The sequence below is a fragment of the Semicossyphus pulcher genome, unplaced genomic scaffold, assembly GCF_022749685.1.
Source record: "Semicossyphus pulcher isolate SPU_LCO1_2020_fin unplaced genomic scaffold, fSemPul1.0.p SCAF_16, whole genome shotgun sequence".
Classification (NCBI taxonomy): Eukaryota; Metazoa; Chordata; class Actinopteri; order Labriformes; family Labridae; genus Semicossyphus; species Semicossyphus pulcher.
The window spans coordinates 4157867-4179524 of record NW_027211670.1 but is presented as its reverse complement, the minus strand read 5'-3'; the positions used below and the strand labels follow the sequence as shown (position 1 = coordinate 4179524).

General features: G+C 41.0%; 1 protein-coding gene across 2 annotated transcripts; it reads left to right on the top strand.

Moving 5' to 3' along the window:
* Positions 1 to 1470: 1470 nt before the first annotated feature.
* itgb4 (integrin, beta 4) lies at positions 1471 to 21642 on the top strand. Of its 2 annotated transcripts, XM_069664022.1 has the most exons (39): positions 1471 to 1561; positions 1688 to 1892; positions 1979 to 2075; positions 2203 to 2374; positions 2991 to 3254; positions 3356 to 3445; positions 3573 to 3695; positions 3848 to 4015; positions 4118 to 4194; positions 4311 to 4519; positions 5568 to 5671; positions 5755 to 5850; positions 6068 to 6200; positions 6310 to 6435; positions 7327 to 7445; positions 7529 to 7562; positions 7661 to 7855; positions 7981 to 8084; positions 8184 to 8242; positions 8340 to 8363; positions 8460 to 8608; positions 8748 to 8927; positions 9082 to 9230; positions 9523 to 9730; positions 9840 to 10154; positions 10360 to 10529; positions 10630 to 10810; positions 11177 to 11314; positions 11399 to 11581; positions 11666 to 11794; positions 15294 to 15461; positions 15552 to 15704; positions 16108 to 16242; positions 17805 to 17954; positions 18129 to 18317; positions 18438 to 18593; positions 18733 to 18897; positions 20119 to 20217; positions 20302 to 21642. In XM_069664022.1, exons 1-39 carry the CDS (start codon positions 1547 to 1549, stop codon positions 20430 to 20432), a joined length of 5562 nt encoding a protein of 1853 aa, XP_069520123.1. In that variant the 5' UTR covers positions 1471 to 1546; the 3' UTR covers positions 20433 to 21642. The 2 variants fall into 2 exon arrangements, with proteins under 2 accessions (XP_069520123.1, XP_069520125.1); XM_069664024.1 differs by lacking the exon at positions 16108 to 16242.
* The last annotated feature ends 16 nt before the right edge of the window (positions 21643 to 21658 follow it).

The window sequence follows — 21658 nt, the reverse complement described above, 5'->3', positions numbered from 1 at the left end:
AGTGATTAATTGATGTTATTTTTGTGTGCAAGAAGTAGACTAAATAGACTAGTTTGCTATCATCAATATCTTATTTTTAAAGATTTAGTAATAGTTAATTGATTGAGTATTTTAGTTGAGTAAATAATTAACAATTAAGTGTCAGTTATCAATATGTCTTAACGATCTCTGACACGTGTTTTTAAAAGGTGCTGATATTCACCGGTTCATATAATCATAAATAGAATTCTCTTTTCTGATTGTTTATTGGAAAATAGAAGCTGTTTGAAGATGTCATCTACTGTACATTTCTTCCACTTTTTTTCTCATTACATTGGCTAAGGGAGTAATTGGTTTATCAAAAAAATGTAATAAATAAAACTTCATATTCATTGGAAAGTATAAGGAATGTCAGCTCGAGTCCAGGTGCGGGTGTTGCTCCAAGCAGGATAACTCAGTTAGCCAGGTAACATCTAAAATAGCTTGCAACAATTCCTCTTAGCACTTAATAAGAAATAGCACATGTATTGCTTGGGCATTTATCTACACTTTTGTTTATACTACTGTAAGGAGGCTTTTTGGTTTCATTTGGGACACTATCAAGAGAAAACAAGATGTTGTGCCAAAGTCTGTTTAGTGTTACCGCAGGTATTCTTGGTATGTTTTAAGGGTTGGATTCTCACTTTGTTGCCTCTCCGTGACTCTTCCTGACACTCTCCCAACCTCCCTCTACCCCTCCCCATCCTCCCTCTACCCCTCTCATCCTCTCCTCTACCCCACAGTGAACTACTGCTTCGCCTCCAGGGCCAAAACATGCTCAGAATGCCTGCAGTCTGGGAAAGGCTGTGCCTATTGCCCTGTTGAGGTAAGAGCAGAAAAACAACAGGGGTATTGTCTTATTCTGAATCTTGGATGGTAGCTACGAAATGTGCAATGAGTTCATGTACATGTACTATGAATGTATTCATTCTAAAATTTTCAAAGACATACATTTGAAAGGACAAGCTTTATAAACTCTTTTATATGGAAGCCCAATGAGGCAAATTAGAAAACAATCTAGTCATCTATCATCAGTACTGTGTTTAGGATTTAATGATAAATTAAAAAATGGCAGCATAATCTTTTATTTCATTTCATCAGATCATTTTTCTATCAACTTGTCTTGTCATGGTCTTCATCGGAGGACAGAATTTGCTCAGTTGTCATGGCTGAAGTTCAGCTGTCCTAATGTAACCTAAGTATAAAACTTAGTATGAAACATCATACTTATAAAATAGTGTTTTCACCAATGTTGAATCAAAGGCTTTCTTTAGAGCTTCCATCTGTGTCTCTCATTAGCAGGTTGAGTTTGCTACCATTTCTAAGGTGCATAATTAATCTAGTATTATAATTTAAATTGCCTATTACAAAAATAGTTGCTGTGTGAAGTCTTGCAAGTTAAAAATGCCCAAATCACTAATCAAACTTCCTGTTTGCTCAGACCTTTAATGGCCCTCGCTGTGACCTGTACGAGAACATAGTTGCTCATGGCTGCAGTGCTGCAGCAGTAATCACAGCTCAAGGCAGTATGCAGATAGAAAAGGTAAATCTTCATTCCCCTTATTTCTCATCTAGTCCTTTCACTTTTTTTTCCATTTTAAATTTGTGTTGTTGTTTGATGTTTTAAAGCAGGAAATCTGTACTGAACCTCTGTTTTTTTCTGGCTCAGAATCAACAAATCAACATGAAACTTCAGCAATCCCAAGTGTCTCCGCAGCTGATGAGCATGACCCTCCTGCCAGGAGAGGAGAGGCTGGTGGATGTGGAAGTGTTTGCTCCGACCAAAGGTCCTCTGGACCTTTATATTCTTATGGACTTCTCCAATTCCATGGCTGACGATTTGGACAACTTAAAGAATATGGGCCAAGAGCTAGGTGAGCATGTTGGTATTAGTAGTGTGTGGTACTGACTGTTGAGGAAGTTGTTGCTGTGATACTGATGGTGAATGTCTTTTCTGCAGCTACACTGGTAAATAACCTGTCAAATGACTACACCATTGGCTTTGGAAAGTTTGTGGACAAAGTGGTCGAGCCACAGACTGACATGAGGCCGGCCAAGTAAGAGAGAAAATATGACATCAACAAGTTATATAAAATGAAGCTCATACACAAATGCAACATTCAGTAGTAATGTAAATGCTCTTTTTCCTTTTCTCTTTTGTTCATCAATCTTTTACCAATTTAGACTTAAGCAGCCATGGCACGACAGTGACCCTCCATTCTCGTTCCAAAATGTCATCAAGCTGACCAGTGACTCGAAGTTTTTCATAAGCGAGCTCAAGAAGGAAAATATATCTGGCAACTTGGATGCTCCTGAAGGAGGATTTGATGCCATATTACAGGCTGCAGTTTGTGGGGTTAGTAAGAAAGTTTAATACCAAGAGATATTGCTTAGCCTAAATCTGAGTGGCAAAAATAGACTTGTCACCAAACACATTTAAATTCTTGGTCCAGAAATGTCACAGAAGCCTAATTTTGAACCTCTTCTTTGCAGTGGTTTACTTTCCCTGCTTTCATTGTGTTGTTTGTAGAGGCAGCAAACGTGGTCTTTATATCCAAAAAGCCAAGCAACACAGAGCTAAGGGGAGCACTGAAGCATTAGGGATAGGGATGGGTGTACCACACATTTTTAAAATTTGATATGATACCTATAGTTTTTGTTGCAGTTTTAAGTTTATTATATCAATATGAGTTATTTCAAAAATGGGATTTTTTTTCAGAATAAAAGTCGTTTTATAGCAATATGTCAACAGTTAATGATATATAGCACCCAAGTGCTGTTCACAATTTGTTCCACTGCCCCAAGTGGCCAAAAAAAAAAGAGTTGTTCAAGAAACTTTGGAACAACATGCTTGTATAATTTATGGATTCTGCTTCAGTTGTATCTTTTGATTATTTTTACCAAGATTAGCTTGTCTTCTTCTGACCACTGTGTCTTCTGCTCTACATTTTTGTTTTGCATTCTTATTCTAGGACAAGATCGGCTGGCGACCTGAAAGCACACATCTCCTGGTTTTCTCTACTGAGTCAGCCTTCCACTATGAGGCTGACGGTATTAACGTGCTTTCAGGCATCCTGCCGCGCAATGACGAGCTCTGCCATCTGGACAATGAAGGCAAATACACAGAGGATATAAACCAGGATTACCCCTCAATACCCACACTGGTCCGTCTCCTACGCAAAAACAACATCATTCCCATCTTTGCAGTCACCAACCACTCCATTACGTACTACCAGGTTTGTGGGCTTTAGTTATTTTGCTTCCAATGAAGTTAAGCTCCTGAAAATCCCAATTTTGTTCATGGTTTTAGTCTTGTAATGTGGTCTTCCCCGTGTAGAAACTCCAAGAGTACTTCCCTATTGCTGAGGTTGGTCTGCTGCAAGAAGACTCCTCCAATATCATTGAAGTCATGAACACTGCCTTTAAGGTAAATCATCATCTCTTCTGACAGTTTTCTGTTGGAAGAGTATCATTTATGTGTCACTCTGTAGAGAATTGAGTCAATGCAATGAAAGGCACCGCAAACCTTTGTTTCCCTCCTTATGTCCCTGTAGAATATTCGTTCTAAGATGAGCATCCATGCAGAGGAAAAACCCAAGGCTTTTGCAACTCAGTTCCTGACCACCAGTGGAAGCGCTGCACAATTCGGAGCCTTTAATTACACGCCTGGAGAAATAGTAAGAAGGAAACAAGACGGACAAAACTGAGTGCAATTTGTGTGCAAATTGTTGGCCAATTAAACTTTTAACGTACTAAAAAAGAAAATCAGTGCTAAGACTCATCCAACTGCTTAGTGCACACATGTGCCTAATGTGTGTATGTCCTCCAGGGCAAGTTCAAGATGCTGCTCAGAGCCCAGCAAGAGGTCGAGGAGGCGCCTGTCTGTAAAATAGATCCAAAGCAGAGAGAGGGAACAATGAGAGTCAAACCATCAACCTTTAGTGCTGCCGCCAATGTTCGGGCTGCAGTGTTGTGTCCAACCTGCGAATGTGAAAAGGTAGATACACAGATTAATACTGAAGCATGAAAAAAGTCAAGATGAAGCTATTTACTTGTTTGTTAAAGATCTATTCAACTAGCTATTTTCTCTGTCCTCCAGACCAAAATCCCTAAGGCGGCCAGGTGCCATGGCAACGGAGAGCTTGTGTGTGGAAAGTGTCAGTGCTATGAAGGCTGGTGAGACTTTAGTTACGTTAGTTTGTTTTAACAGCGCTTTTGTGAAGAGATGGGCTGTTTCAGGTCTCGATTAAGCCTGTGTTTTTATCTTAGTTTTGTCCATGTGTCTCCTTCAGGCTAAGTACATTCTGTAACTGCTCGGCAAGTGCTGCATCTCAGGACAGCAGCCAGTGTATAGCTCCCGACACGACAGAACCGTGTTCAGGCCGTGGGGACTGCACAGACTGTGGAATCTGTGTGTGCTACAACCCAGATCAGTTTGAAGGACCCTACTGTCAGTATGATAAAACCCAGTGTCAACGATATGGAGGATTCCTCTGCAACGGTATGATACCATATGGTTGTTGAATTGGTGATATAGTGGATGTATATGATGTCGCTATTACACACCGAGCCAACTATATACATTTGGTACTTCCACATACTGTCTTTGTATAACTTCAAGGACATTGGGAGAAGTGTGTTTTTGCTCTGCTAATAATATATATAAAATGCAGTGAATAATGCTCTTTCAAAATTATTTATGTCCATAAAAATCTTGCATATATCGAGCCAGCAAACATCACATTATGATGAAACCTGCTATCATGCTTTCCATTGAAACAAAAGTCTAACAATTGGACATTAATTGATCGCAAGGTCATTCTTATTAATTAAACCAGATATATTAAAGTGGTAATCTCTAAGATCTCAGTTTCGTTTTCTTTGGCGGCACCTATGGCGTAAAACGATAATTGCGGGAGCACACTTCCAAGATATCTAAACTGTGCTGCATGTCTGACGTCCACGGTTGGCTCCAGTTGTAATGGTCTTAACTCTTGATTTTCCTGGCTGACGGTCGCTTTCCTTTTTAGACTGCTTGCCTTCATCTGAGCGTCGAATTTGTTTTGTTCTTTGGATTTTCACTTATTTTTGAAGTTGTATCTGTAGTCATCGATCTTTCTTCTTTTTTTGTTCAGCCATAGTAGATTTCTGTTTACTCGCAACACTTGCAGAGACCGGCAAAACAGCTGCTTTACGTTGCGTTAGCTCCGCCTACCCTCTCTGGCAGACCAACCACTGCTGGGTGATGGAAAACGCGTCACTAATTTGGTGCTGCTTGTGCCTGCTATTTTTACTTATACAAACAAAAACGTGAAGTACTGTAATTTGTGTATAGCCCACAAAATTGAGTACTGCTAAAGTCATCCAGCATTTGGGAAGTCAGGTGACATGGTTTAATAGACTGGTATAATCTGCATTAGACAGTTATTTTGGTATGGTTCTGTGGTTCAGTCCAGCATTGTCTGTTGTTTCTCCTTTGACTGCCTTATTATAACCATTTCTCCACCTAAAATAAAACAGTTAAATCTTTGTCGTTTTTCTCTTATTAGACCGTGGCTCTTGCGTTATGGGTCGCTGTGCATGTACAGAAGGCTGGTCGGGCAATGCTTGTGAATGTCCCAAGAGCAACCAAACCTGTCGGGACACTAAAGGCGTGAGTAATCTTTCTTTGTTGATTAGGTTACCGTGTCACCTTATATCTGTGTGTGTGCCTAACTCTGTCTTTATTCGTACCAGGGTGTTTGCAATGGGCTGGGTAAATGTGTATGTGGCCGCTGTGAGTGTCCAAATTCTGGGATTGAGATGACTTCAACCTGTGAGGCAAATTACCAGGTTTGTAATTATAATATATACATACATTTATCTATGCCTCAAAGACAGGATCTTGATATAAATTCCCTGCTTTTTAAACAATTTTTAGTAGTCAACTGCACTATGTGCCTCATATTAAACCTGAAAATGCTTACATGTGCTCTTAGCTTTTTAACCTTAGTTTGCATATCTTTATAGCCCTGCCTGACCTTTGTTTGTCTGTGTGTGTCGTATTTAGGCCCAGCTGGGGGTGTGTGAAGCTATGAGGAGTTGTGTCCAGTGTCAGGCCTGGAAGACTGGAGAAAAGAAAGAGAAGAAGGAGTGTGCTAAGTGCCCCGTCAAAATTGTCATGGTGGACGAACTCAAAGAAGGTAAAGGACGTATAAGAGGAGAAAAATGACCGTCATTTTCTGTAGTATTGAATAAATCAATTTCCAGATCACTCTCATAGTTCATGTGTTTGTGTTTTTGTTTTTTTAGCGAAGGACGTGCTTGATTCTTGCAGTTTCCGTGATGAGGATGACGACTGTACGTATCACTACACAGTTGAAAACCCTAAAGGAACGACAGATAAAGGTTTGGAGGCTCAGGTGCTCAAAAAGAAAGGTGAGCTATCACATACGCTCTTTGCTCTCATTTCTGATGTGTCATTTACTGAAAAACTTTAAAGATTGTAATTTTGTAGTTTTGGGGGTTTTGTCTGTCCTGATCTGTTTTGCTCAAAGTAGATAGTAATTCTACTTCCTACTATCAGCAACTGCATCCTACACAAGTACGCAAACAGTTTTGGTTAGTGGACAGGTACTAGGATCCTAATGGGTATGTTTACCCAAATCTGTATTAGGGAAGCCAAACAGATTTAAACTAATCTTTAAAAAACAGAGCTCAAGTTGTTTGGCACCTATTGATCTCCCACTCTCTGTGCACTGTGTATGTACCCTGTCTCATGTCTGTGAAGGTTTTCTGTCATCCTGGTTGTGGTAATTCAAAGCTTAATCCAAAAGGCAACTGGTCTTGGTTGAAGTTCTTTAAGACATTTCACCTCTCACTCGAAATGCAGAACTAAAGAAGCCTTTAAGCTTTGAATATGTACCCTGTTGTCCCCACATTATTATCTCCCATACCCATTACTTCCCAAACCCAGAAATTAGTCAAAAGCCAGTGTTCCAAGAAGGCGTCCTCTCCTGGGGTCCCCTAAGGTCTGCAGCAGTAGCCCACCCTGCACAGCTCAGGTTTTTTTTATTCAAGGAAAATTGTGTTTTTTACAATAATGTGGAACTCTGAAAGTCCCTGATTTAAATTTTATTTTTCAAAAGTAGCGAGAACCAGAGACAAAATTCCATTTACTTTTGTTGAGTTGGGGTGGAGGCAGATAACCTGGGGGAAAACACATATTTGAAAGACTGATGTGACCTTTAGTTTTACTCCAGTTTGCAGTAGTGTTCTGTATGATCATTTATGTTATAACCATATCTACTTTTTGTGTCAAACCTTCAGATTGTCCCCCTGCTAGCCTACTGTGGCTGCTCCCACTCCTCTTGTTCCTCTTGTTACTGTTGGCACTTTTGCTGCTCTGCTGTTGGAAATACTGCGCCTGCTGCAAAACCTGCTGGCAGGTAGAAACACTTCAATTTTTACCCTTACATGATCATTATTAAGTCACAGTGGGAGTAACGCCTTCTGTCTTTTCTTAACATAGAGCTGTCTTGCCCTGCTGCCTTGCTGTAGAAAAGGTAAGGCATTTGTTGTATTACAGAAGTATTGCCTTTAATCTTTTACCCTCCTACCTGGGACCTTGTTCATAACATCACCTTATGTTGTATTTCTCCAGGTCGCATGGTTGGCTTCAAGGAACATGAGTATATGCTACGCCAGTCTCTGCTCACCTCAGACCATCTGGACACACCAATGGTGAGGACCGGCCCGCCCAAGGGAACAGATGTGGTTCGCTGGAAGGTCACTGATAATGTGCACCGAGGAGCCAATCACCCCCAGGCTCTGATAAAGCCCAACCCTAAGGAGAGCAGTGAGTTATTAAATGTTTGACCAACAATGTTCTATCGCTGCAAACATTAGGGGAAAGGCCGATTTTGAACATCTGATCTGTGACCTCTGTTTGATTTCTTTTCATTGTTCCCCTTTCCGTTACAGTCCAGTACCCTATCTCACTCCGGCTAAACAGGTTGTTTTCTGAGAACCTCTCTCGCCCCGAATCCAGAGACGCAGAACAGCTCCGTAAGGAAGTGGCCGATAACGTGAGTGTTTTGGGGGTTTTTTTGTTTGATGGCGGACTCATGAACAACTTAATGAATGATAACTATATGACTGAGTACTGTATTTGTTTTTTCATCCAGCTAAATGAAGTGTACAAGCAAATTCCTGGTGCACAGAAGGTGCAAAAGACCTCATTCAGGTAAGATGTGTTTAACTACATGTCTTGAAAGAAAAAATTGAACAAACATGAAATGTATTTCTTTAATTACTCATCATTTACTTTTTGTTTCTTGTAGAATGCAGAGAAATGCCGGACGGAGGTAAACATTTGATTGATACAACAAAATACAACACCAGAATTCATTGTCCTGAAATTCATGCATGTCTAACTTCTCTGCATCTCCTGTGCTCTTTAGGCAGGAATACGCCATCATGGACACTGTCTTGCCAGCTCTTCGCGGCAGCTACTCTGATATTGTCAAACTCACAGAGAAAAATGTCCAGTCTGGAAACTTACGTGACCTGAAAGTGGTGCCCGGCTACTACACTGTGGCTACAGATAGAGGTGTGTTAAAACTGTTCATGTGTTGGGATAAAATTGTAATTTACAGTTCTTAGCACAGTTGAGCTCTGATGTCTTCTGAACAGCATATCTTTATCAGTGTTGCCACAACTCTTGCGTTTAACAAACTGTTCCTCTGCAGAGGCTGCTGGAGCCATAGAATTCCAAGAAAATGTGGAGTCAGTAGATGTTCATGTGCCGCTCTTCGTCAAGGATGAAGATGATGACAAGAAACAGCTGCTGCTGGAGGCCGTGGATGTCCCACTGGGTATTGCCGACATTGGAAAACGTTTGGTCAACATCACAATCTTCAAAGAACATGGTGAGAAATTTCAAATTCCATAGGTTTGCACTTGAAAATTTAATTTAAGCTTTGTATTTTAAACTTTGTAATCAAAGAAAAAAGACAATCAACTCATCAGAGCTCCTGTTACCTGAGCTATGGATTGCCCTAATAGATTCTCCCCTTCCTCTAGCCACCAGTGTTTTCTCGTTCCTTCAACCGGCCTACACTTACAGCAGGCAGGACGGGATGGCCAACATCCCAATCACCAGAGAGATCATAGAAGATGGACGCACACAGGTCACCTATCGCAGCCGAGATCTCACAGCCAAGGATAAGAAAGTGAGCTTTTGCACTCCCCAAAATAAAGCTTGGTATCCGTCCACATATAAAAACATTTGATTTGTTACCATCAGTTCATTTGGAATATGCTTTAATTCTTAAAAGTGCAGTTCGGTTGATTGTAAGGATTGTAACAATGTTGGCATGGTTATTTGTAGGCCTACCAGAACAATGTTGGCATTTGCCCAATTGACAGGGCCTTCAGGCTGTAGCCAGTTTGTGATGACTAGTCGCTGAGATTCAGGGCTGCTGCAGGGCCGTGCTCCTAATTTGTTCTTTCCATGTTTTTTAGGACTACTTGACTGTGGAAGGAGACCTGACTTATAATCTTGGTGAGACCCAAAAAATAGTGCCTGTTCGTCTGCTGGAGCTGGCAGAGAAAGATGGCCTCCTGGATGACAAACAGGTCAAGCAGTTTGTCATGGATCTCAGTAACCCACGGCATGGTGCCAAGCTGGGGCGCTACCCAAGAACTACTGTCACTATCGCAGATCAACCAGGTGAAAATCACAAGAAGCTTTACACCAGTGTGTCCTGCCTCTTTCTACCAGCCAAAGCACTGGGTGCTAATATTTATTCTCTTTCTTCCCGTCATCTTATTTTATCCAGAACCCAGTGCGATAATGTTCAAAAAGGGCACCCAGAACTTTTTGACATCTGACCCAACCTACACCATCCCTGTGGTCCGCAATCGTAACCTGGACACCCCTGCCACGGTGAAATGGCGCACCAAGAAGGCTCAGCATGACATGTCAGGCCCACTAAAGTTTGGTCCTGGAGACACAGAGAAGAACATAGTGATTGACCCAAAGACCCACCCGGGCCCCATCAAGCCAGAGTCCTTCCAACTGGAGCTGTATGACCCAAGTAATGGCGCTTCTATTGGAGAGAGGAAGACCACCATTGTCAATGTCACTGAGGGAGGTAAGACACAACTGACACAACTTTTGTTTTCACAAAAACATGAAACTAAAGATAACAGAAAAACTTCTTAAATAACTTTCAAATTAGAGTTTTTGAGTTTTAGAGAGTGTGATTTTCATAAACAGAGTATCATTCTAAAACAGAGGTACTAAATGTTGTGATTTTTTTTTTGTGATCATCCTCTAACCTCCCTCTCTTGCTGCAGGTCAAAAACCTCTAGAATTTGCCCCATTGACGAAGGGCTCTATAAACAAAACAGCCACCTCCCCTGGTGGTCACGTTCTCTCCCCAGCAAACCTTAAGGCCAAAGCCACTGGACCGAGAAGCATCCACCTCAACTGGGACCCACCGGCTGGTAACCCCATGGGCTACAAGGTACTTCAATCTGCATGTCGAGAAGCTATAACTTGAGTTAATAGTCATCATATACAAAGGGCACTCTATTTTTCTAATGCGATTTCCTTGTTCATTCAAGGTCAAATATTGGATCTATGGCGACCCAGAGAAAGATGCCCAGGTCTTAGATGTAAAGACTCCTCAAGCTGATTTGACCAACCTGTACCCTTATTGTGACTATGAGATGCGAGTGTGCGGCTACAATGCAATGGGAGATGGCTACAATACAGACATGGTTTCCTGTCAAACACTGGAGGATGGTAATTTCTGACAATCACTTAACTGAAAAATCCGTCCCTTAGTTTGTATTTAAAGTTCTTTTTGAGGTGTTACCAAAGAGCTCGTTTCAGAGCTGTGCTTTACTAAACCTTATATACTAAATCATTATTCAACAGCTTGTATTAAAGGTGAAATGTGTCAAGCATATTCCCTTTTACCTCTAATGCTGCAGTAACCCTGGCAGTTAGTCTGTGTCAGTATATAGTAACATCTTTTTGCTGCATTAGAACTAGTTTGTGTGGTGCAACTTTTTTAAATACAGTGGTTTGTAAATCTCCACTCAGTAAGCACTTGTGTTATAACCATGTCCAGAATTTAAAATCACTTCCTGTTCTGTTTTCCTGCAGTGCCTGGTGAACCTGGACGTCTCGCCTTTAACGTCATCAGTCCAACTGTCACTCAGGTCAGCTGGGCAGAGCCCGCAGAGACCAATGGCAACATTACAGCTTATGAAGTCATCTACACACCCATTGATGATGACATGAGTAAGAGTCCCACCTTCAGAAGTAAATACTATACAAATTCTTGTCATATGTATTTTTCATGATTTCCTACTTCTCGCCTTACAGAGCCAGTGGGTGCTGCTAAGAAAGTAAAGATTGACAACCCTAAGAAGCGAATGCTGTTGATCGAGAACCTCCAGAATGCCCAGACCTACCAATACAAAGTACGAGCAAAGAACAGCGTAGGCTGGGGCCCCTTCAGAGATGCCACCATCAACCTGGCCTCACAGCCTACCAGACCTCTGTCCAGTAAGTCACGAGCAAAAAACACCTCAGTGTTATGACTGTTTCAGTCCTGAAAAGATATTCATTTCATTCTCTTTCTGTCCATAGTTCCCATCATTCCAGATGTCCCTATCGTGGATGCAGAGGCAGGAGACGAATATGACAGTTACCTGATGTACAGCAATGAGGTGTTGAAGTCCCCAGCAGGCTCCAAGACACCCAGTGTCTCTGGTGATGGTGGGTACCCAGAGTCAAAACCACAAGCTGCTTATAACAGCTGACAGTGTAAACTCTTTGTGCTAACTCTGATGCATTTCTTGGCTCTGAAAAGATGCATGTGACTGCCAGACTTCTAGATTAATATGGATCCAATTATGTCAGCCCACATTTTCAGTACTCCCAGGCATCTTACTTTGTTCTTGTAGCCAGTGTTGAACCCCAACGTGTGCGCAATATGCTGTGGTGTCATTGCCCTGTCAGAAGCAGAGGGAGTTCACTATAAAATGTTGGTCAGATCTGTTTTATCCAGCATGTGTGACTCCTCCTGAAAACCTTCCTCCAGTACACAAAGGCTCAGGGATGGCATCATTTCATGGCTCTACTGTATATTTCATCATTTCCATTTGGTGGACATTTTTCCTTCAGGCAACACCCCTGCTAGGCAGCAAAAAAATCTGCTTCCAATGCGTTTGCTGCTATCTGAAACAGAAGTGCTTTACAATCCCAAAGCGCAAAGCCTTTTCTCATTCAAGGGGCCGTATCTTTTAAATGCATATTCTCATATTTTGCATGGGTTTCACATTTTTGGGTGTTTATTGTTCACAGTGAAAAAGTGAAAACTGCAGAAGTCTGTGTTTTTCCAGAATAACATTTTTAAAAAGGTCGCCTCTGAAATGGGCCGTTCAGAACTGCAGCACGTTTCTATGTAGAACTTTGCTTTCATTGAAATCGACCAATCGTCATTCACCGTCATTCACCTCAGGCTGCCTTCTTGCACCAGCTTGTAGTCAAGTTGTTGTCAAGATTTCAACTCACCATTCCGATACCTCCTGGCGATTCTGGCTCGTACATACAGTATAAGGCCATATAACCGATCCTAGTGCAGTGTGGCCGCTCCTCCATGTGGGATCGCACACATGGGGGAGGGGCTATGCGGTAACTCCAAATACTGTCAGCCAACCATGGCTAAGGTCTGACCTTTGAATGGAAACAGGCTTGTTCGGTTCAGGAGGAAGGAGAGGCTCCGAAAAATAATTAAATTAGAATATGTATACAGTTTTTAAAATGAAACACACTTTACCAACGTGATTCAAAAACACACAAAAATTAGAATAATAGAAAATTGATTGCATAGCTAAAATATGTCCCCTTTAAATCTGTTATCATTCATTGCTCTTAAGCAGTTTTTCTCTGGAAGATAATGCTTATATTGCACCTTTCCATAAGACAATTTAGAGGTCTCTGACATAAACCTATAAAAGAAAAATCTCACTCCCAACTTGTGAACAGCAGCTTGTTCAGCTGCCCTATGACGTGCAACAACTAACAGGTGGTTAAAGTTGTGAAATGTTCCAAGTATGCTTCGGTTTAGGCACCGAAACACCTGGTTAGGTTTAGGAAACGACTTGGGTTTTATTCAGTACTAATATAGATACATATGTTACATAATTAATGTGCATTTATCACATAACTAATGTAAACACAAAGAAGTCAACATTAGCTTTTGGCTTGGCTTCATACTTGAAGCAAATCCTGGTCCACAGGAAGAATGTCCTATGTTTGTTCGACTCATCAATATTCCCCGAACGCCTCCCCCCAGAAGGACTTTTGTTCACCTCATTCTACGTCACCGTACTTCAGCACATCAAAACAATAAGCTTGGGGACGGTGTTGACGGTGACTCTAGTTTCCTGAAGTGTCATAATTTGAGCCATTTTGCTACTGAGCAAGCAAGTAAAGAGTGGGAACCGGCTGAAAATATAATAATATGTTTAATTCATGTATTCCCATTCATCCAGAAATGTGTTGAAGAGCTTTTTTGTGAAATAATATATAGGACAACCCAAAAAAATGAATACTTCTTCGCTACATATCTATTCTTCGCCTGCTTGCTTCTCCCCCATGACCACACATACAAGGATGGAATTATGTCAAGTTGGTGGGGTCCAACCTGGATCTCCGTAAGGTGTCATGGAAAAAGCGAGTGGACGTCATCCCATATCGGCTCAGCACAGACACAGAGACAAGCACAGATGAGGCCCCCAACCCCAGCTACACCAAATCATACCTGCCAGGTGAAGACCACTCCATCAGACCAACAGATAGACAGAAAGGGAGCGAGCATGCCAGCTATTTTGCACGGCCAGTCAGGTGCCCGGCAAGGCAACCAACGTTTCTCTCTGCCTTCGTGATTTAGCAACATTTGTCTAATCATTCAATTTCGGGCTTCAGGTCCTTGTCCACTTGCCCCTAGTTGGCACCTATTCCATCTATCCTCCTCCCAGCTGCCCACAGAGGAGCCCGGCATCAACTTGCGCTCCTTCAGTTGATGATCAGGGGCAGGCTTTTCCAGGTGCCTGTCTCTGTCTGTGCTCTCTCCATCCCACTGGGGAGGTAGTGATCTGGAGGCAGCTTGTCGGGTGTGTGTAAAGGCTTAGTTACTCTGCAGCTGTGTGAAGATACTGGCTGCTTGATTAGAAACAGTCTCCTATCTGCAGGGCATTTGCAATTATGACACCTTTTCTTGTAGCTTTTGGTTGTTCTTTTTGTTCAATGTAAAGCACCATTTAACACTGGTTTGTAGAAACACACTGATCCATACTTAGCAGGCTGCAGGTTCTCCACGAGGAAAGCTGTTAAGGCAGACTAATTTGCCATATGCCAAAGTAAAGAGATTTGGTGCCTCTTAAAGGCAAAGGAAGTTATTACAAAGTTACTTCTGCCAGATACAATGAGTTGCAACCAATCAAATATCAGTTAATGGCCTCTGAAGGCATAACCTTTTGTGTGTGATTACGTTACGTGTTAGAGCCTTTCATGGCATTGTCATTAGTGTATAAATATTTGTGTAAAAGGGTGAATGCTGACGTTTAGCACAAAGCACTTTGAGTGGTTAGATGACTAAAAAGACGCTGTATAGTGCATTAAGTGGTGAATTTGTAAAGCTTTGGATAGACTAATGATATCTCCATCAGCCTACGCTGCACTTTGTGTTCAGTAAAAATTAAATAACTGTCTCTTCTGCGTTCACCGACTCAATACTCTAATTATAATTCTTTATTGTTGCTGTAAAGCACCAAAACCCATTTGAAAATGTGTATAATAATTTTAAATCACTTTTCCTTTTGAAACAGCTGTAACTCATTAGAGAACTGAGCAAAATGTTTTATTTTCTGGGGGACTAGTCACTCACTAATCTATCAAAATAACACAAAACTTACACTTGTTGTCTGCAGTTAGCACAATTTGTATAATTATGAAAGCTACTGTTCTTGCCTGTAGTTGGGGCAAACCTGCTAAACTGTTGTTGCTTTTTCTGTAACCTTTTATTTGAAAATTGTCTGAAACTGCTGCTGCTTCCTTTATAGATTGGCTGAGCCTGGTTTTGGGTGCTTGACCTCAGTGGCACTGTGTTGTTCTAATCAATGTCCCAATGCCTGAATTCTAAAACTGCCACATTTCCTAGAAAAATGGTAAGTCTGTTAACAATTCTGGCTCCTATTGTGTTGTTTTACAGATTACACAATGAATGGGAAGTGGGACCAGAACTTCCTTTTCCCAGGGGGATTAGGGACACGCAACTTGTCAGCATCGTCCTCTCCTATGTCCACTCTAAGCTCAAACTACACAGGGGCAGGTGGCACTTATACCACAGAAACAACCACAACCTACCTGACCGGACCAGGTAAGCTGTATACCAGTGATAGCATAGGCAATTAACAGACAAGATGGCAAGATATTATTTGTCTTTATCGTTCTTTCTCTTTACTCGTAGGAGGCTCTCGCAGGCAGGATATGATTGGAGGAGGAGGAGTTCACACATCAGAGGTCATCATGAGGAAGCGCTCAGAGAACAGGGGTTACACAGATGAAAACATCAGGGACTCCATCGTTATGGGAGATTTATCAAGCAAGTTCCAAAGTCCAGGTAAGCCTGCAACCTCAGCAGTGGTTTGACTTTATTCCAAAGTAAATGTAAAAGAAATGAGAGTTTACTTTCTGGTCAAAGAAAGATTTTACTTTGGAGTAAAATATTTGAGAGGCCTCGGCAGGTAAACTGTGAAAGTGCATGAGGCCGATGGCTCAGAGGTCTGTTAGCAGGGTTGGGGCTGTTGGCTGCATAGCAGGCTTATCCACACTGACTTTGCAGGAGCTATGCTGACTATCGCTGTTTCTCCCTCCCAACCCTTGTCTTTAATACGCTCTTTTCACTTCATACCTACCCTCCCCCCTCCCCCCTCCCCTTCCTTCTGGGCTACTTCCATCGCTTTCTGTACCTCTCTTCATTCCTTCCTCCTCCTCCTTTGCCCCCTTGGTCAATGCGCTTTCAGGTGGGTTCGGCTACACTGGGATGCAGAGCAGCTCTCAGAACCAGTTCAGCTACAGCCTGTCTCAGGGCTCGAGGGCGAGGACCCCGTCTTCAGACGTCAATGAAGCCCTATATAATCTGGACAGGGTGCTCCAGGGTAAGTCTGCAGCATACAAGCATGAAGGCACTGGATTTTTTCGCTGGGATTGATGCATAATGCACCCCTTTTCAGACATCTTTATTCCTGCCTCTGAGTTTATCTCCCTCTCTGATTTCCTCTATAATGATCTCACCTGGTGTTTTATGTGTTTAGGCCACCACAAATAACTCATCTTACAATACTGTCAACCTTCTCTTAGAGCATATTATACCTGCTTTAAATACTTTAAAAGCCATTTGTTTGAATTAATTTCCGTATGATATGAAAAGCAGCAAAATCAGAGATTTAGGAGTTACTAGTAATAACTAGGGAGCAAATGACGCTTGAAAAGATAAAGGCAAAGAAAGAATTATCAGCAAACTGCAGTTCAGTTCTAGGTTGTATTTTAGCATCTTTAAGTAGTGATTAAGTTGGGAACTAGCTGGTAAGAGTCATGAAGCGTTTCATACAGATTCTGATATTTTTCTCAGTCAGTGGAGAGACCACAAACAAAGCTGAAAGACAGACAGTGAATACGGGACTTAAATTTGCTGGATGGCTAGAAGACAACCCAGATTTAGCTCCATGTCCGCTGGATGTGTACATAGGCGGTCGTTTCCTAACATGTTTGTCATTACATATTCAGAACTTGTTTAGAAAAACAGTAAAAGCAACCTTGCAGTTCCAAAATTCAGAATATAATTTCGCACAATGTCAAGATTCATTTTCAAATCAGTCTCTAATAACTTCTTTATCAATCAATAATATTGTGACTATCAGAAAACAAAGATGTTTAATTTGTGGAAGAACTTAACTGAAGTTTTATTCAAGTTGAAATTCATAGCAACTCAATGGAATTGAGTTTTTGTCTGGATAGAGTGAAAATAATCAAAAACTTCAATAAAAAATCTTTAAAAATTATAATGTTTTGGAAAATCAAAAGTATTGCAAAGTGTTCTGTGCAGAATAGTATTTAAGGGTAACATCTGTATTTTTAATCCGGGGCCCTATTCTTTCACATCTTAATGACTGATCCAATAAGTACAATACGTTTTCTAAGTTCTCCAGTAGACCACTTCAGCAGCTGTGAAACAGACTGTAATAACTGCAATGTAATCCATTACAGAAGTAATACCTTCAGCTTATTGTGAAGCTGTAATCCGTTCTTTAACAAGAAAAAGATGTTTCATCACTCTCCTTAGAGCCAGCAGGGAGTGGCTTTTCTGTTTCTGCCTTGTTCGCTTAGTTTCTTTGTTATTTTGTGGCTTTTGTTTTTATTACATGGTTAATTTAGATCCCACACAATATTTTTTAACACACAATAACATAATTAATGAGTTTATCACAGTTTTTGTCAACAGAGTCTGATAGCTTCGAAGAAGTGATGTAGCTGCTGTTTCTGGTTTTAAAAGAAATCGTTTTAGCTCCCAGCTTAAACACCGAAATGACCCTTTAATAAGTTCAATCTATATATCTTAGTGTTTTTCAACCATTATACTCTAACCAGAGATAGACCACATATTTATAATGATCATATTTAACAGTATTTTTTAATCTTGTCTATCTGTATCACCCATCAGATGCAAGACTTTCTCCAGGTGTTCCAGACACTCCCAGCAGGCTGGTGTTCTCTGCTCTGGGTCCAACTGCCCTCAAAGTCAGCTGGCAGGAGCCCTACTGCGAGAAAGACATCCTGGGATACACTGTTCTCTACCAGCAGATCAATGGAGGTAAATGAACCCTTCAGAAAGCATTTACTGCCTGATGCATGGTAGCATACACTGTTTATCTTATGTTTTCTGCATGCTACACATTCACGTATATTGCAAGTAACCTCTTCATGTAGCTGTAACCACTTTGAGCATTTAACAGCAAAGCTGAACGACCTGTGTCCTCCCTTGTAGGTGAGATGAAACGTGTTGACGTGACAAACCCAGCAGAGAACTCTGTGATCATCCAGGACCTGCTTCCCAATCACTCTTACCTATTTAAGGTAAAGGCTCAGAGCCAGGAGGGCTGGGGTCCAGAGAGAGAGGGAGTCATCACCATTGAGTCCGCTGTTGACCCCAAGAGCCCGCTCAGCCCCATGCCAGGTACTGTTTCTGATTTTGGTGTCACAATTTCTTGGATTAACCCACAGACACAATGATTATGCATCTACCAGAAGTACAATTTCTCTCTTCTTATTCTGTTCTTGTCATATTTTACTGCAGGCTCGCCGTTTACTCTGAGCACTCCCAGTGCCCCCGGCCCCCTGGTCTTCACCGCCCTGAGTCCTGATTCCCTGCAACTCAGCTGGGAGAAACCTCGTAAACCAAACGGAGACATCCTGGGCTATGTTGTCACCTGCGAACAGCTGCACGGTGGAGGTGAGTCCCAGAGGAAAGATGTAAAAAGAACATTCAAAGCATGGTTTGTTTTGGGGGGGGGGGTTCTTTATTTTGGTTGCAATAAGCCTGTTAGCTTTTGTTGTTATATTTTCTGACCTCTGTGTCTGGTGTCTTCCAGGAGATGTGCGTACCTTCCAGGTGAACGGCAACAGTGCTGAGACCAGTCTGACCGTCCCAAACCTGACTGAGAATGTTCCCTACAAGTTTAAAGTCCAGGCTCGAACCACACAGGGCTTCGGTCCTGAGAGGGAGGGCATCATCACCATTGAGTCTCAGGATGGAGGTAACATAGTCCTTTTGGCAAAACTTTCCATGTGATTGAAACGTTAAACTCCTAGGACTAGCTGGTAGTGGCAGAAATGTTATTACACCTCATAATATGATCATCTAAAACCGTGCTGATTTTTTCAGGGCTCATTAGCAGTGAAACTCAAATTGCAAACTTTTCCTATGTAATCAGAGGAAGGAACTGTTAGCAGATCCCAAAAAAAACTCAAGATTATTGTTTGGTGACCATGAATTTCTACAGTAAATATAGAAATAAGTGTGATTATGAATACAATCATGACATCACACTTATCACTTATTACACTAAGTAGCTACCTTGTGAAAAGAGCGCATGGAGACATTAAAACTCCCTTGGAAGTAAACATGGATGCTTTTTAATTCCTACTAAGAACATTGTGGTGCACTTCGGCATCTTGTGGTCGGAATTGGTATAACATCAACAAACACCCAGAAAAAAGAGCCTCAAAAATGTTTTTTCACAGACAAACAAAACAAAATTATCCTGACAAACTTTTTCACCTGCTGAAAACATTTTTTCACGTTCTTGTACGTACAGGAGAGAAATCAATTTAGATCGGACTAAGAAAATGGTTACCAAGATTTTCTTTTTTTCTATATTTCTCATCTTTCAGGGGGACTAAACATTGTAAAATTAAATATTCACCAAAATCATTAGAAATGATCCTCTGTGAAGTGTGAATATCTATGTATAAACAGTTGAGATATTGCCACATCAATGACTAAGGCCTAAATACAGTCCACATTTAAAGCTCCTGTGAGGAACTTTCAGTTTGTGTTGATTTTGGCGCCCCCTGTGGACCAAGCCATACCTCTTATCTCTTTGCTGATTTTGTCCTGTACATGCTTTAGTGGTGGTTTTTAACAAAAAATTTAATCCTGCTTACTTTCATACGCTCTTACGTCATATAAATTACTTTAAATTTTTGGTCTGGAAAATGTAAACAAAGGCAGCATGCAACTAATCGCTTCGTCTGACACCTACCCCCCACCAGCAGCTTCAGGCATTAAAAATTGCTATATAGAAATAATCAATCTTGTCGCTGATGGTCTGGTTTGCTTTTGTAGGTCATATAGAGTCAGCAGAATTAATTTCAGTCCGTTTCATAACCAGCAAAAAACTCCTCACAGGAGCTTTAATTATGCACTCAAGATTCCGATTTAATTTAGTGTTTGTTTGTTTTCTCCCCGTGTACAGGCGCTATGTCTCAGTACAACATGCAGTCAATGCAGATGTCGGAAATGTCCCAAATGCCACTGCGAACCAACGATGTCATGCTCGACTCATTGTTCTCAGGTACAGATGCAGCTTCACTTTCTTTTTTCTTAAAAACACAAATAGAATATTTAAATATTAATACCAACTGCTCTTCTCTATCAGATGGGATGATGATGACCACACAGCGCACAGAGACCAGCGGCATGGTGACCCGTCAAGTCACCAAGGAAGTGGTTCAGAGGAGCGTCACAGGAGGAGCCACCGTCACAAAGAAGATGTTTTATGAATCTTAAGATCCTATTTAACTGTGCCAAAATTAACCAACAAAGATCCAACATGACACGGACTCATATCTGACATTCTCTTTTAGAAAGAGTCGGCTTCAGAGTGCTCACACACAATATCAGTGCATGTTTTTATATGTGTGACATTCTGCAACCAAAAAAGATTTCTTGTAATTAGTAGAGAGGAGGTGGCTTTGTCCTGTCTGTTACAAACTGTGGCTCCATACATTATGTTTTTTTTAACATCCACATTCATTTTCATTGTTGCTTCTGGTGTGTCTCATTCTGGTTTCTTTCCACTAAGCAAAGCATGTAGTGTTAAAGTCCACTCCCTCTGTTGGTACAGATCTGGTAACACACACTGGGGCTTTAAATAAAGCCTGTGCAGACCAGTAATCTGACTGCTGTTCAGTAATCCAAAGTGACCTTTTCCCCTTGTCTCCTGTCCTCCACCTGTCTGTAAGAGATGTCTGTCATTGTGCGACGTGTTTGACTGTTTTGGTCCATCATGTGTTTCAGGCTAAACCGAACAACATGAAACTTTTATGTCTTTAAAGATGCAGTTTTATAAGTTAAATCCTTATAAGTTTTCTTATCCTGTGTGAGCAAGACTATTAAAGCGGTGTATTTGGGAGTTTTGTCCATAGTTTTGTATTATATAAGTGTTTTTTTCCAAGCATATTTAATACTTTTTAAGATTTTTACTTTAGCGGACGACATTAAATTTAATGCCAAATAAGAGATTTTTCATTCTGACGTGCGATGGGCAGGATTTTACGATATAGATAGATGACAAAAGGTTTGTTAGATGTGATGTGTTTTTGCATTCCATAGGTTTTATACTTCAAGAGTTGTACACAGTGCTAAAGCAGATACTTGTAATGGTTCCTCACTGTGCCACAAAATTGCATTTTGAGTAGATTTATTAACTTTCGACAATGAGATCTTGGTATTTTCCAGAAATAGTATATAAAGACAGAAAGATTGTATTTGCTTTCATGCAAGTTCTACTGTATTTTGGCTCCACTTCATATAAAACATATTTTGAGGGTTTTTTTGTCAGAAAAACCTGATGTGGATGAGTGGATGAACGTCAGACCAAAAACACACACAGTTAAGTATTCTTGTACTTTTGATCAACATGTATAACTTACTATTTTTTGCATTGTTTCTTTTTTTTTTAATATGTCAATTCTATTGCACTTAATAAAAATGTAAAACAATACATTTGTATG